The sequence below is a fragment of the Gorilla gorilla genome, chromosome 21 (assembly GCF_029281585.2).
Source record: "Gorilla gorilla gorilla isolate KB3781 chromosome 21, NHGRI_mGorGor1-v2.1_pri, whole genome shotgun sequence".
In the NCBI taxonomy this organism is placed as follows: Eukaryota; Metazoa; Chordata; class Mammalia; order Primates; family Hominidae; genus Gorilla; species Gorilla gorilla.
In genome coordinates, this window is record NC_073245.2 from 64436594 (window position 1) to 64452676 (window position 16083).

A 16083-nucleotide genomic window follows, 5' to 3' on the forward strand; every position below is an offset into this window, starting at 1 on the left:
AAAGGGGCATCACATTGTCAGCAACTTTCAAATGGTTTGGGGAAAACTATACTTGTATATATATTTGTATATATACAAAGAATGACAAAGCAAATATAATAAAATGGTAACATTTGGGGAATCTAGATGAAGGGCATACAGGGATTTTTTTGGTACAATTTTTGCAACTTTTCTGTACGTCTGAAACTATTTCCGAATAAATTAAAACCAAAGTAAGGAAAGAAAATTCTTACTGGATATCTTCCTAAGCTATAGCATAGGAAAAAAATTTATAGCAACCTGAAATTTTCACGAGTTCCACTTCAAAGGCCTATGGCTAGAAAAGTCTTAGAACCCAGAGGCAGAATGACCACAGACAGTGGGAGATAGGTTGTATGTGCTGATGTAAATGCCAGGGGGCTCTGATTTTTATGCCAGGTAGTTTGGAGCACATCCATGAGCAGTTGTCAGGAACTCATGAGGAGGAGCCCTGGAGCCTGGTTAAATATCACACCCTCTACACAAGTAGGACATAATGCTGCCTTTACCTGGATAGCAACAGTTAAGCCTTTTCTGAGCAGGTGGTGTCGTGGGCTTTTTGGTGCGTGACTTGGCAGGGAGAGAGATGACAGTGGCTGTCTGGTTTTCATTACTTTCCGTGGGCAGGTAAGTTTGATAGCCATGTTCAAAAACAAATTCTGGAGCTGAAACTAAAAGATATGGTGATTATTAATTTTCTTAATATAAATGTCCTCTAGCTATGGTGTCTGCCTACTTTCCTTTGTAGAGAGAATTCATGTACTAGTTTTCTTTCCCAGCCTCCCTTGTGGCTTCAGAGTGATCATGTGACCCAGTTCTAGCTAATGAGACACTAGAGAGCATCCGCTGGGAGACTTCTGCAAAAGACTTTCTTCCCTCATTTAAAATAGCATGGGCGGGGGGGCAGGGTGGGCAGGGCAGATGGTAAAAGAAGCAGTTGAGAAAAGCTCATCTTGCTGCTCTGGCTGCCCTACTTCGTCTTTGTACATGCTGGAGTGATGATATGATGCCTGGATCTGTGGCAGCCATTCTGTAACCATAAGGGTAAACATGAAAATCAGATGCTGAGTCAGAGCTCTGAAGCCACCCAAATCTATACTTTTTTCTTTTCTTTTTTTTTCTGAGATAGGGTTTCATTTTGTCACCCAGGCTGGAGTGCAGTGGCACGATCACAGCTCACTGCAGCCTTGACCTTCCAGGCTGGAGCAATCCTCCCACCTTAGCCTCACAAGCAGCTGGGACTATAGGCATGCACCACCATGCCTGGCTAATTTTTGTATTTTTTGTAAAGACTGGGGTCTCGCCATGCTGCGCGGGCTGGTCTCAAACTCCTGAGCTCAAGTGATCTACCTGTCTCTGCCTCCCACATTGTTAACTACCATGCCTGCCCTAGACTTCTTAAATAAACAAGAAATGTCCCTATAATTTATGTCCCTATAATTTATGCCAGGTAAGATTTCTGTTAACTGCAGCCAAATGCATTAGGTGCTTTCATAAGCTATATGACAAAATCCTAATAAAACACCAAAAAGGAACAATAGAAGGGATTTGGGGCAAAACTAGTCTAATTAACATTCTTCTCAGCATAAGTATTTCCCCCCTCAAAAAATTCCTTGTACTCTTACTGAGGTTCTGAAGCAAAAAGAAAAAAAATAGCAAAACACAGACTAAATATAAAATATAATTGTAGGCTGGGCACTGTGGCTCACAGCTGTAATCCTAGCAGTTTGGGAGGCTGAGGCAGGTGGATCACCTGAGGTCAGGAGTTCGAGACTAGCCTGGCCAACATGGTGAAACCCCATCTCTACTAAAAGTACAAAAATTAGCTGGGCATGGTGGCAGGCACCTGAAATCTCAGCTACTCTGGAGGCTGAGGCAAGAGAATTGCTTGAACCTGGGAGGCGGGGGTTGCAGTGAGCCGAGATCGTGCTGTTACACTCCAGCCTGGGCGACAAGAGCAAAACTCTGTCTCAAAAAAAATAAAAAATAAATAAAAATAAGTAAATAATAAATAAAATTGTAAAAGATAAGATAGGCAGTCTCAAATTTTTTTGTTGTAAAAAATTAAGTGACTACTTTGTTAACTACATTTATAAGCTGGGACTTAGGCATGTTTCCTCCCTCCCTTCCTCCCTCCCTTCCTTCCTTCCTCCCTTCTTCTCTCCCTCCCTCCCTCTTCCCTTCCCCTCCCTCCTTCTCCTCTTCCCCTTCCCTCCCTCCCTTCTTTCCTTCCTCTCCTCCTCTTTCTTTTTCTGGTTCTTTCTTAGAATGTAATTTGTCATAAGAAGTAAATATGACCAATGGAGGCTTGTTCATTGGATGAACCTGTCAGGCTAAGAGGCCCTAATGATGATTTTGAGAGCCGCCGTAATATTCTATTTCCCAAACTTCAGTCACTCAGACACCACCTTTGACATTTTTGACATTTTATTTACAGATTATTTAAGTCAACACAGGCCTAACATCACTGTTTATTTTAGCTTTGTCCAAAGCACTAATATCCATGCCACAGGCTCCAGGTGCTAGTTTGTTTTCTCTTAAACACTGTATTTCTTTGAATCTAAGATGTTTTAGATTGTAAAATGTGTCATAATTTCATATATGATTAAAATGCTGCCAATTAAACACATTATGACAACTCTTTCTTTTTTTAGGTATTTTATTTTATATTTATCGAATGGGCTTTTCCTGACTTCTCTGGACATTTGGCAGGAAACCCAAGTTCCTGATCTCCATCTCTTTGGCACCTTCAGTAGTGATCATATCACTCTGATACACGTCAAATGATACCTTGGTGCTGTCAGCATTTGGTATTTGAGTAAAGCCACAGTTTCCATTTTTCTCAATGGAAATATGTGTAGGGAAGTCAAGGGCTTTGGTTTAGAGTCAGCTGAAAGATTCAGACAAACTGATGTTTCCTGTTATCATGCCAAGTATCTCTGATGCATGAATCAGCTGCACCTGTCTCTTGTTGAAATGTTTTCATTTGCTCTGTGGGATCTGGCTATTTCTCCTGGTTTCTCTCACTCTGCTTGGTTCTCAAAGCATGGTCCCCAGACAGCAGCATTGGAGCTGCCTGGGAACTTGTTACCAAAGCAAATTTGTTGGGCCCCATCTCAGACCTACTGAATCAGACGCTCTGGGGGTGCACCCAACAATCTGTGCTCTAACAAGGCCTCCAGGTGATCCTGATACATGCTCAAGTTTAAGAACCACTAGCAGAGACCATCCTTTTCCATCTATCTTGGCAGTAGAACTTAACCCAGCTCTGTCTACACGAGGAATTCCACCTCTCTTGGTTGTTGCTTTGCAAGAACGTGCAACTGCAGTCACTCCTCCAACACTGAAGATTTGCTTCATTCATATCAAGTTTACCCCTGTTACAGTTTTCAGGCATTTCTGGGTAAGCAATTACTTTTCGTCTTCAACTTGCTTCATGCAATATCTTGGAAGACATTTTAAACAGCAATTAAACTCAATACATATAGTTCCAAAATTGCACACAATGCAGCTGAGGTAAGAAAAATGTGACCCACTGAAATCAAGTTTGTTCACATGCACACCAAGGTAATGTATTTGGACTGCCTGCTGGTTGACAGAAATCTCACTGATTCTAAAATGCATCGTTGTTTCAGATATGTTAAAATGTGTCTTCAGACTGATATAAGTTCAGGTTTGATCATTCACTATGGATGTGACCTCAGGCCAGTTATGTAACTTCATTGAACTTGTTTTCTCACTATAAATGGGGACAATCACCATGCCCACTTCATAAGGGTGTTGCAAAGTTTAACAAGAGAATTCAGTAGCACAGGATGTGGCCATGGCTGAATCTCAATAAATGTCAACGGGGATATATTACAGTTCAATAGAACCAGACTCTGGCACTTGTGCATCAAACTCTCAACTGAAATGCTCATGAGCTAGGATGATCAACCATCCCTGTTTGCCTTGTAGTGGAGTTTCTCAAGAACTTTTGGTGCTAAAACCAGGGTGCTGGGTCATGGTCATACTCCACGGCCTCCCAACCTTCTGCTCTACAACTTCCTGCACAAGTGACCCCCTGTGCTGGAAGGTGTTCACAGTGGGGTGAGTATGGGTGGCCAGGCCCTCCCTACAAGTCAGCTCGCGGGCTCCTCAGCACTCTCTTGAAAGGTAGGTGGTAGGCGCTTCACCCTCCTGCCACTTTCTGCTCTCTCCAGAGATTGGCTGGGCTCCATCTCTTAACTGTCCTCTACCACAAGCCTGGGCAAGTCACAGCAGAGGGAAACACAGGAGTATTTTGGATATCAACCCCTTCTCAGATGTATAATTTGCAAATATTTTCTCATTCCATAGGCTGTATTTTCATTTCTGCTGTTTCCTTTGATGCACACAAGTTTTAAAATTTAATGTAGTCCCAGCTGGGTGCAGTGGCTCACACCTGTAACACCAGCACTTTGGGAGCCCGAGGCAGGCGGATCACCCGAGGTCGGGAGTTCGAGACCAGCCTGACTAACATGAAGAAACCCCATATCGACTAAAAATACAAAATTAGCTGGGCATGGTGGCACATGCCTGTAATCCCAGCTACTTGGGAGGCTGAGGCAGGAGAATCGCTTGAACCTGGGAGGCAGAGGTTACGGTGAGCTCAGATCATGCCATTGCACTCCAGCCTGGGCAACAAGAGCAAAATTCCGTCTCAAAAAAAAATTAATATAGTCCCATTTGTCTGTTTTCACTTTTGTTGCCTGTGCTTTGGTGTCTTGGAGAGGCACCAGGAAGCATCATGAGTGGGCAGGTTAAACACAGCAAAGGGCCAGGCGTGGTGGCTCATGCCTGTAATCCCAGCACTTTGGGAGCCTGAGGCGGGCGGATCATTTGAGGTCAGGAGTTTGAGACCAGCCTGGCCAACATGGTGAGACCCCGTCTCTACTAAAAACACAAAAATTAGCCAGGCATGGTGGTGCGCACCTGTAGTCCCAGCTACTCAGGAGGCTGAGGCAGGAGAATCACTTGGATCCAGGAGACAGAGTTTGCAGTGAGCTGAGATCATGCCACTACACTCCAGTCTGGGTGACAGAGGGAGACTCCATCTCAAGGAAAAAAAAAAAAACAAAAAAAAACCAACAGCAAAGGGATTCAGGCACCCAGGTGCAGGGATCATTTTGGGGCAGGGCTAATCCCGTGTAACCTGTGAGTCATCCCAAAGTAGATGGCTATAGACCAGAAAGGGTTTGCTCCAGAGCTGAGGCTGTGTCTTACCTCCTTGGTCCTCAGTTTCTTTACCTGGAGAATGGGGACAATTTCCATTCCTATCTCCTAGGGCTGCTGTGAGGATCAGAAACCAGGCATGTAAAGCTGCTGTTGCTGTTGACTTTATTCACTAATTTATTTAGCAAATATTTATTAGGTACTGTACTGACTGTGTGCCAGGAACTGTTCTAAGCACTAGAAACAGAGCCGTGACTCAAAGACAAAAATCCCTGCCCTCATGGAGCTGACATTCTAGTTAGGAGTGGTGCATGCAATAAGTATTTAAATATATAGTGTGCAAATCAAGTGGTGTAAATATTACAGAGAAAAATAAAGCAGGGAAGGGAACCAGGAAATGCTGGTGGGCATGCAATTTTAAGTAGGTCCAGGAAGGCCTCAGTGAGAAGGTAACATTTGAATATAAAACATGGAAGCATGTAATTATTATATTAATAGTATTCTGTTGCAGGTGTCCAGAATTCAATAGCAACAAAGGGGCACTGGGTGCTGAAGACTCATCCAGATGGTCGGCTTGCTAGTGCCTCCTAGCTGGATTTATCAAGGGTATCCTTTCCCACACACGTGGCCTTTCTAGAATCTGCTGTGAACAGCAGGACCTGCAGAGACACCCCAGGGAAAGGCTTATGGTAATCACTGAGGGACTGCTGGCAACCAGAGGCCTCCCTCATTCCCTTTGGTTGTTTGCATGTGATTTGATGCCAGAGTAGCCACTCATCCCCAGGGGGTGTGTGTGCGTATGTGTATGTGTATGTGTCTCTGTATGTGTATGTGTCTGTGTCTGTGTATGCGTATGCGTATGTATATGTGTATGCGTATGTGTATGTGTATGTGTATGTGTCTGTGTATGCGTATGTGTGAGCATGCATGATCAGACTGACCTTGGACCAATTTGGGTGTTTTATTTCCTTTTTTTTTGAGATGGAGTCTCGCTCTGTTGCCCAGGCTGGAGTGCAATGGCACCATCTTGGCTCACTGCAACCTCTGTCTCCCCGGTTTAAGTGATTCTCCTGCTTCAGCCTCCCTAGTGGCTGGGATTACAGGCGCACACCACCACACCTGGCTAATTTTTGTATTTTTAGTAGAGACAGAGTTTCACCATGTTGGCCAGGCTGGTCTCAAACTTCTGACCTAAGGTGATCTGCCCCCCTCGGCCTCCCCAATTTCTTTTTTTTTTTTTGAGATGGAGTCTCGCTCTGTCACCCAGGCTGGAGTGCAATGGCGTGATCTCGGCTCATTGCAATCTCTGCCTCCTGGGTTCAAGAGATTCTCCCGCCTCAACCTCCTGAGTAGCTGGGACTACAGGTGCCTGCCACAGTGCCCAGCTAGTTTTTGTATTTTTAGTAGAGATGGAATTTCACCATGTTGGCCAGGCTGGTCTCACATTCCTGACCTCAGGTGATCTGCCCGCCTCGGCCTCCCAAAGTGTTGGGATTACAGGCGTGAGCCACTGCGCCCGACCAACTGGGTGTTTGTATGCAATTTGATGTCAGAGTAGCCACTCATCCCCAGGTGAGTGTATGTGTGTGTGGGTAGTGGACCTTGGACCAACTTGGGTGTGTGCATGTGATTTGATGCTGCAGTCACCACTCATTGCCAGGGGTGTGTGTGTGTGTGTGTGTGTGTGTGTGTACAGTCAGATTGACCCTGGACCAACCTCTGTCTCCTCTCACTAGCTATAGGGCCTTGACCAAGTCACTTGTCTGCTCTTCAGTTCTTTTGTCGATAAAATGGGGATATTGCAGTGATCTCAGAGCTTAGATCTTGTTCTAGTAAAGATTCAAGGGAAGGATAAGGCATACTGCAAGTCGGGCACACTGCAAGTTCTTGAGAGTTCTCAGTGGACATTATGGTAAGTATGCATAATAGGTTATTATTTATCTGTATTCAGGTTTGGCATAATGAGTGGCATGGGCCTTGGGGAATCTCAGAGCACCCTAGAAGAAGGTGAAACGCCCCACATCTGCTGAGGCGGGATGACTCATAACCTTGGGGGGAAGTGCTTCCAGTAGAGGCGTGACTTGCCCACGCCCCAAGAATATTCTCTAGTCCCTCTTTTCACCAAGAATGCAGCACGGGCCACCTCTTTATGTGGGGGTCTTATGTCTAACTTTTTGCAAGAGCTCAGGGCTTCAGCCCCTACCCTGGTGTGGCCATTAAAATCAAGCCTCCTGTTTAGTGAGATCAGACCCTGTCCCCGATACCCCAAGAAGCTCACAGCCTCACACACCTGCTGCGGCTTTCAGGTTTGTTTTCTGGCTCCAGGGGATTTCCCTTCTTTCCTGCGTGTTCAGGTGGGCATCTGAGAATTGCTTATTGTATTTAGTTCTGGTTTGTAGCAGGGGCATATTCAGTTATTTGATCATGATGTTGTTTAAAATGTATGACTGTTATATGAATTTCATGAAATAGATAATCCAAATCTATTTCTCTGAAGTTTGTCTCTGTGGAGTCTTAGGGCTCACATGAACCAACCATAGCTCCTTTTCTACCAAATTGCCTTTCAGACATCTCAAGACAGCTTTGATATCTGCCTATCTAATTTGCTTCCCCCTTCCCTTCTTCAACTTAAAAATTCCATTTAACAAATCCTTTTCTCTTTTTAAATGACAATGTTTATTTTTGCAAAATAAAAGTTAACATGAATTTTAGGATTTTCTTCTCTACACAGAAAAGTTGAGAGAAGAAAAAACTAGGCTAAGTGTAGTGGCTCATGCCTGTAATCCCAGCAATTTGGGAGGCTGAGGCAGGATGATCACTCGAGACCAGGAGTTTGAGACCAGCCTGAGCAACACAGGGAGACGCCATCTCCAAAAAAACATACAAAAAATAGCTGGGTGTGATGCTGTGTGCCTGTAGTCCCAGCTAATTGTGGGGCTGAGGTGGAAAGATGGCTTAAGCTCAGGAGTTCCAGGCTGCAGTGAGCTATGATTGCACCACTGCACTTCAGCCTGGGTGACAGAGCAAGACTGTCTCTAGAAAAACAAAACAAAAAACTTCCCAATGCTGTCAAAACATGGCAATATACATCCTTGCCTTTTTTTTTTTCTTTTTTTTTGAGACGGAGTCTGGCTCTGTTGCCAGGCTGAAGTGCAGTGGTGCAGTCTTGGCTCACAGCAACCTCCGCTACCCAGGTTCAAGTGATTCTCCTGCCTCAGCCTCCTGAGTGGCTGGGACTAAAGGTGTGCGCCACCATGCCTGGCTAATTTTTGTATTTTTAGCAGAGATGGGGGTTTCACCATGTTGGTCAGGCTCATCTTGAACTCCTGACCTCAAGCAATCTGCCTGCCTTGATCTCCCAAAGTGCTGGGATTACAGATGTGAGCCACCGGTGCCCAGCCTACATCCTTACTTTTTATACAAAGCTCCTATCGCTACTGTGATTAAATACTTATTTGAGAAATTATTAAATGACTATTCTCTCTTCTATTTAGTTGGAGGAGTTAAGTGAGGACAGACCCTTGTTTCTTTCCATTACTGTTCCCCCTGCACCCACCACAGAACCAGGTGAAGGGGAGGAGCTCAAAGAACATTTGTTTAATTAATGATCAGCTAAAGGGCTAACCTCTTTTATATATAGAAAATATATTTTAGGGCTGGGTGCGGTGGCTCACGCCTGTAATCCCAACACTTTTGGTGGCCGAGGCAGGTGGATCACCTGAGGTCGGGAGTTCGAGACCAGCCTGGCCAACATGGCAAAACTTTGTCTCTACTAAAAATACAAAAATTATCTGGGTGTGGTGGTGGGTACCTGTAATCCCAGCTACTCGGGAGGCTGAGGCAGAATTGCTTGAACCCGGGAGGTGGAGATTGCAGTGGGCCAAGATCGCGTCATTGCGCTCCAGCCTGGGCAACAGAGTGAGGCTCCATCTCAAAAAAAAAAAAAAAAAAAAAAGTATATTTTAAAAGTATGAAACTAGGATCATGGCTTAAATCATTTAATATATATTTTTAATGAAACACTTTTGCCATGTTAAAACATCTTATCATGTTGTCATTCATCAAAAACACAACCTCTAATGGCCACATAATATTTCATCATTTTGGTTGCTGAATAGTTTAACCATTTCCCTTTCTTGGACATGGAGGAGATATCTAGGAATTGACTTTTATGAATAAAACCTGTCCAGAAGTTTACATTTATCCCTCATTTCTTTGGGTACATTCCTTGAAGAGTTGGGTTAAAATGGTACGGATGTTTTATTACTTGGTGATCATATAATTATAACATCCTTTCAGAAAACTGAAATCATTTGCATTTTCCCCTTAACCTTGGCTGTCACAGAGACGACTTGAGAGGACAAAATGAGATCGCTTGAGTTTAATTTGCATTTCCTTTACATGTAATTAGTGAGATTAAACTCCCTTTCAACATTTATTTTTCCAGTGACATGCCTTATTTGGTGAACTTCCTGTTTATTCTATTAGCTCATTTTTTTCTATTGGAATTTTAATTTTTTTCTTGATTTGTAAATGCTTTTTGCAGATTAAGGATACTGTCTTTTGTTTTGTTTTGTTTTGTTTTGTTTTCGAGACAGGGTCTGGCTCTATCTCCCAAGCTCGAGGGCAGTGGCACCATCTCGGGTCACTGCAATATCTGCCTCCCGGGTTCAAGTGATTCTCCTGCCTCAGCTTCCTGAGTAGCTGGGATAACAGGTATGCGCCACCACGCCCAGCTAATTTTTGTATTTTTTGTAGAGACGGGGTTTCGCCATGTTGGCCAGCCTGGTCTTGAACTCCCAGACTCAAGCGATCCTCCCTCCTCGGCCTCCCAAAGTGCTGGGAGTCCAGGCAAGCGCCACCGTGCCCAGCAGGATATTATCATATATTCAGGTCTCTTGATTTTTTTGTGTATGTTGTTTTTTGCAGTGTCGTTCATGCTTAGGATTCTCATTTAGGGTTCTTGATCTCCAGGCAAGTATCCCAACTGTAAACTCAGAATTCAGTGTCTGAGGCCGGGCATGGCGGCTCACGCCGGTAATCCCAGCACTTTGGGAGCCCGAGGCGGTCGGATCCCTTGAGGCCAGGAGTTTGAGACCAGCCTGGCCAACATGGTGAAACCCTGTCTCTGCTACAATACAAAAATTAGCCGGACGTGGTGGTGGGCGCCTGGAATCCCAGGCACGTGGGAGGCTGAGGCAGGAGAATCGCTTGAACCCAGGAGGCAGAGGCTGCAGTGAGCCGAGATCGCACTACACTCCAGCCTGGGTGACAGAGTGAGACTCCGTCCCCTTCCCCCCAACCCCCGCTGCCGCCCCCGCCCCCAAAATAATTCATTTTCTGAGAGAAAAGAGAAAATCCACCCCTTTCACTTACGCTGTTCCCAAACGGCCTTTACCGTCCACAGTGGGCGTTAGACCGGCCCAAATGTCCCTCCCCAGGGGTGAGTGGCGCTGCCCTGTCGGAAGCCCTGACCACGCCCCAGCTCTGCCTTCGCTGATTGGTGCAGTGGAAGACACCTGACAGCAACTGGGCCAATCGACTCTCTTGCTCTGAAATTGAATCCTGCAGCCAGGCGTATTGGCGGCTGCCGTTAAAGTCCCAACTATGACCCAGACTGAGGTGGGAGCATCTCTGGAGCCCAAGAGTCCGAGTCCAACCTGGGCGACGTAGTGAGACCTTCCCCCCACCCGCCCAATCTCTTAAAAAAACCCAAACTGAGACTAAGACGCTCAGGTTTGGTGTGGACTTTCCTTCTGAACAAAGAAGACATAAACTTTGGGAATGGTCACGGGGCAGCAGTGCTTATCCAACCACAATCTCTCTAAAATGTGGATTCTGATCAGCAGTTCTGGGTGGGGCCGAGACTCTGCCTTCCCAGCATTTCCAACAAGCCCTTTGACCTGTAGTCTGGAAAACCCTAAAATATTGCTAGCTTCTGGTTCAATCTCTTTTTGAGATCCAGCTGCGTGCCTGCCTGTAATTCTCCCTTATGCCTATATCCTTCTAAACAAAGTCTCCCCTCTGGCTTGAATTATAGCCAAAGTAGGGGGTCTGTTCTAAGCAAAAGAACAGTCCTATATAACAGAAAATTAACTTGCCCTATACTGGGACTTCACCAAACAGGAAAAATAAACCATGAATGGAACAGAGCTTCCTCCCACATCCCACCCTACCCTCCCTCCCACAGTGGGCCGTTCATTCATTCCTCAGATCTGTTGAGCACCTATTGTGAACTAGACTCTAGTGCCAGTGGGTTTCCATCCCTTCAACCCCTTCTGGTTGAATGGTTCTCAAACTTGATCATGCATCACAGATTCTGATGCAGAGATTTGGGGTAAAGTTTAGATAACTTTATAGCTGTATTTTAAACACATTTTCCAGGTAATTTTTTGCACAGCAGCATTTGAGAACTGCCACTCTAGTCCCTTGGGGTAGGAACGTGGCCCTGCGGAGGGGACTTGGGATTGGGTTCCACTGGTAGGCCCCTTCTCCTTGTCCCTTGGCAGCCTAGCTGCCTCCACTACAGTGCAACTGGGCAAAGCCATGTGTCCCAGTTTTGGCCAGCAGGATCTGGAGTTTTGGGAGTTCATCAGGGAGCATTTCCTCGCTGATACATTTAATTTGCTCCTTTCCCTGCTTGTGGGTGTGCCTCAGAGATTTGATGCCCAAGGCATTAGCCGCCACCATGCGGCCATGTGGAGGACGGGAGGGCAAAGGATAAAAGCCCACCGCCGAGAACAGGAGGAAGACACAAAGAACTCCGCACCTTTGAGCTGCCGAACTGACCTTGCCTGTTCTGGCTATGAGAGATAATACGTGTCTTAACTGTTGTGCACACTTTTAGTTTGCTGTTGTTAAGAGCAACAGAGGCCGGGCATGGTTGCTCACGCCTGTTATCCCAACACTTTGGGAGGCTGAGGCGGGCAGATCACGAGGTCAGGAGTTGGAGACCAGCCTGACCAACATGGTGAAACCCCGTCACTACTAAAACATACAAAAATTAGCTGGGTGTGGCAGTGGGTGCCTATAATCCCAGCTACTGAGGAGGCTGAGGCAGGAGAATCACTTGAACCTAGGAGGCAGAGGTTGCAGTGAGCCGAGATTGCACCACTGCACTCCAGCCTGGGTGCCAGAGCAAGCCTCTGTCTCAAAAAAAATAAAATAAAAAAAGAAAAAAGAAAAAAAAGAGCAACGAAAGCATCTGACCTGACCCAACCACTCCCTGGCTGGTTCAGATTCCCTGGACCTTGCTCAGACCCCCTAATATATTATCCCCAGGAAGGGTCTGGATATCCGCATTTTTCACGGAAGCTTCAGATGGTTCTTATGCACAAGCAAGTTTGAGAAACATTGCAATGAGGAATTTACTAAGTGGCAGTACTGATTAAGAGCACAGGTTTTGCAACCAGACAGCCTGGGTTTGAGACCCAGTTCTGCCACTTTCTGTCATCTGGACAAGTTATTTAACCCCTCTGTGCCTCAGTTTCATTATTGGTCAAATGGGGATAATAATTATTATTACCTAACTTTTGGTTACAAAAAACTACTTTATATAGAGTACTTAGAAAACTGCATGGCAGAATAAGCACTGTATAAGAATTTGCTATTATTGTTTCCAGATCCTTCTGGCAATCACCACATAGTTTGTCTTACTAAATCACTCATGTGTTCAAGAACTTTCAGTGGATCCCCAGCTCCTTCAGAATAAAGGACAGAGCTGAAGCATGACTCCCACCACCTTCCCCTGTGCCATCTCTAGCCACTGTTTTCAAATCTTGCCCTGAGCTTCCCCCACCCCCTCCAAACCACCATTAGGAAATGCCCCCTTTCCCGCCGTCTTTCTCCCAAAAGCCAATGGGTCTTTCAAAGCCGGTTATACATTTGCTTTCATTCACAGTTCTCCCCCCTGACTTTCCCAGTTGGAACCAACAGACTCTGTGAATTCTTCACACCTTTAAGACTACACTTGTCACAAACAGCTGGGCTTGAATGTCTTACAACTAAATCCTCCTCCCCTCCCGGAGGGGCTTGGAATTCTCCAAGGGCAACCATCTCCATTATCTGAGTTCCATCATTTGCCACACAACAGCCCTAAAGCGACTGATATGGTTTGGCTGTGTCCCCACCCAAATCTTATCTTGAATTGTAACTCCCACAATTCCCATGTATCATGGGAGGAACCCGGTGGGAGGTGACTGAATTATGGGGGCGGGTCTTTCCTGCAGTGTTCCTTGTGATAGAGAATGAGTCTTATGAGAGCTGATGGTTTTAAAAAGGGGGGTGTCCCTGCACAAGCTCTTATCTCTTGTCTGCTGCTATTCAAGATGTGCCTTTCACCTTCTGCCATGACTGTGAGACCTCCCCAGCCATGTGGAACTGTGAGTCCAATAAACCTCTTTCTTTTGTAAACTGTTCAGTCTCTGGTATGTCTTCATCAGGAGCATGAAGACGGACTAACACAGCCACCGTCACTAAGCCCTCATGATGGGGCACATGCCATACACACCATGTGCTTCAGGCACATAAACACATTTAATCCTCACAGCCACCCTTTCCTGCCCTCGTTCAATAGCTGTTTTATTGAGTGCCTATGATGTGCCAGACCTGGTGTGTTGGGTGGTGGGAAAATAAGACTGATTAGGTCTCTGCATGTAGGGAGATTTACAGTCTAGTAAACTAGAAATTGAGCCACTCATTTGGGGCTCACAGGCCAAACTGAAACTTCAGATTCTTTTTTAAGGCTTTCAAAATCAATCAGGCGGGCAGGGCCTTCCCCATGTCATTGTCCTCTGGCCAAAGACCAATAGGGACACCCCTGTCACTGAATAAGTTTATTACTCATTGCAATAAGGAAAACCTCAGAGGGTGCTAGAAATAACTTATTTTATTCTAGGTTTGGGCTCGTGTTAGATGCTTTTGGAGGAGGTTCAAGAAAACCTGCATCAGAGGCACCAGCAAGTGGGGCTAATTCCATGATTTGTTATTTTAAAAAATATTATCAAGAGGGAAAGAAGGCTAGACAGAGCAAGACGCAAACTTTACTAGGCAAAGAAGTAACTGTCACTCAGATTAACAGACGGGAGGAGGATGTTTGGTATTTTGTGGCTTGGACAGTGTTCCCATTTTGTCTGGGCTCACACATGATGACAGATGTGGTATTGTTTTTGTCTTGCCCACCATGGTCAGAGTGGCCTTGTCTGATGTTGGTGTTTTATGAAACTGTGAACAACTGTGTATGTTCAACAGTAGAACAGCATGGCCTACCTGTGGGCCAGCCCAGTTCCTGGCAATACCAAGACCCAGCTAATCATGGCTGCTGGCTGTCAGGGGCTGCTTTCCTCTTTCTCTGCTAGTTGGCCACCGGCCCTCTCCCTCTCTATCGTAATATGTGCTGCTGCAAACGCCACCCTTGGAATCGCATTGGAATTCACTTCTCTAATTGACTTCTTAATTTAATTCACTTCTCTAGTTCACTGCCCTTGGAATTGCATTGGAATTCACTTCTCTAATTAAAGACTAATTAGTTACAATTGTGATACATGCTAGCTGAGAAAACAGAAACCTAATTGCGGGAGTAGGGAGAAGGGGAAATCAGAGCTGGCTTCTAGGTGGAGGTGACTTTTAACCTGCAACTTAAAGAGTAGGAATTAACCAGAAATGGCAAAAAAAAAAAAAAAAAAAAAAAAATCAATCTTGCTCAAGTGATCAATTCAATGAATATTGACTGACGGCTTGCCATGAGCTCTGTGCTAACAATCCATGGGCTGTTTGTTTACTTTCACAGCCCCCTGATTATGTAATGAGAGCTAACAGTGACAGCTCGAAATGGCTTCCATGTAGGAGCCCACTGAAGCCCACTGAAGCCCACTGAAGCCTGGCTGGAACCATCAGAGATGAGTTCTATCATCACTTTCATTTTACTATTGTGGAAATGGAAACACAGTGTAAGTAACCTGCCCAAGGTCACATGGTCAGCAAGTGGTACAGCCAGGATATGAACCCAAGCAGTCTGTCTCAGGACCCCAGACTCTTCATTACCAAACCCTGTCCCCTGTTTATTTTTTTATTTTTATTTATTTTTGAGATGGACTCTCGCTCTGTCGCCCAGGCTGGAATGCAATGGCACGATCTCCACTCACTGCAATCTCTGCTCACTGCAACCTCCACCTCCTAGGTTCAAGCGATTCTCCTGCCTCAGCCTCCCGAGTACCTGGGATTACAGGCACCTGCCACCATGCCCGGCGAATTTTTGTATTTTTAGTAGAGATGGGGGTTTCACCACATTGGCCAGGCTGGTCTCGAACTCCTGACCTTGTGATCTGCCCACTTCAGCCTCCCAAAGTGTTGGGATTACAGGCACGAGCCACCACACCCAGCCCCCTCTCTGTTTATTTTTATCCTCACTTTGAAATGAATGTAATGTAATTTGCCATGGTGATGGGGTTCCTAAGGCCTTATGCAGCCAAGATTCAAACTCAGGGACCTGACTCCAAAGCCCGGTGATTTGAAGCCATGAACTTAGAAAATGCACGTGGGATATATTTCCACGAGCATCCACATCTAATTTTACAGCTCCCATATGAAAGTCCTTAAGTCATATGCCAGACAACGGGCAGCTTTCAAAGCTAGCAGGCAGATAATAAATTTTACTTTAAACCCAAGTATTATCAGGCAGAGGAGACATAGGAGAAGAGCGAGAAACGGTTTGGCTTAATCAAGGACAAACAAGTCTGGAAAATGTCCAGATGAGGATATCTGCAGAAATCCACCATTTGGGGGGTTGGACTGTGGTCTTGAGCAGTGAATAATTCTCCAACCTGGCTGAGATCCGGAATCCCCCAGGAGCTTGTTAAAAATACAGATACCTGA

At 45.4% G+C, this 16083-nt stretch overlaps 1 protein-coding gene across 6 annotated transcripts in view; it reads right to left on the minus strand.

The window, feature by feature from the left end:
* The window catches only part of ZFP64 (ZFP64 zinc finger protein), a 113069-nt gene that overhangs the window by 86519 nt on the left and 10467 nt on the right, over nucleotides 1-16083 (minus strand). For 4 of the 6 annotated variants that reach the window (XM_019017486.4, XM_055373228.2, XM_019017485.3 and 1 more), the window contains exon 3: nucleotides 528-689. In XM_019017486.4, the coding sequence (XP_018873031.3) occupies nucleotides 528-689 (162 nt within the window). Of the gene's footprint in view, nucleotides 1-527; nucleotides 690-9022; nucleotides 9142-10587; nucleotides 10797-16083 lie in introns of those variants that run through there. The other 2 variants (XM_019017489.3, XM_019017487.3) reach the window with 2 other exon arrangements.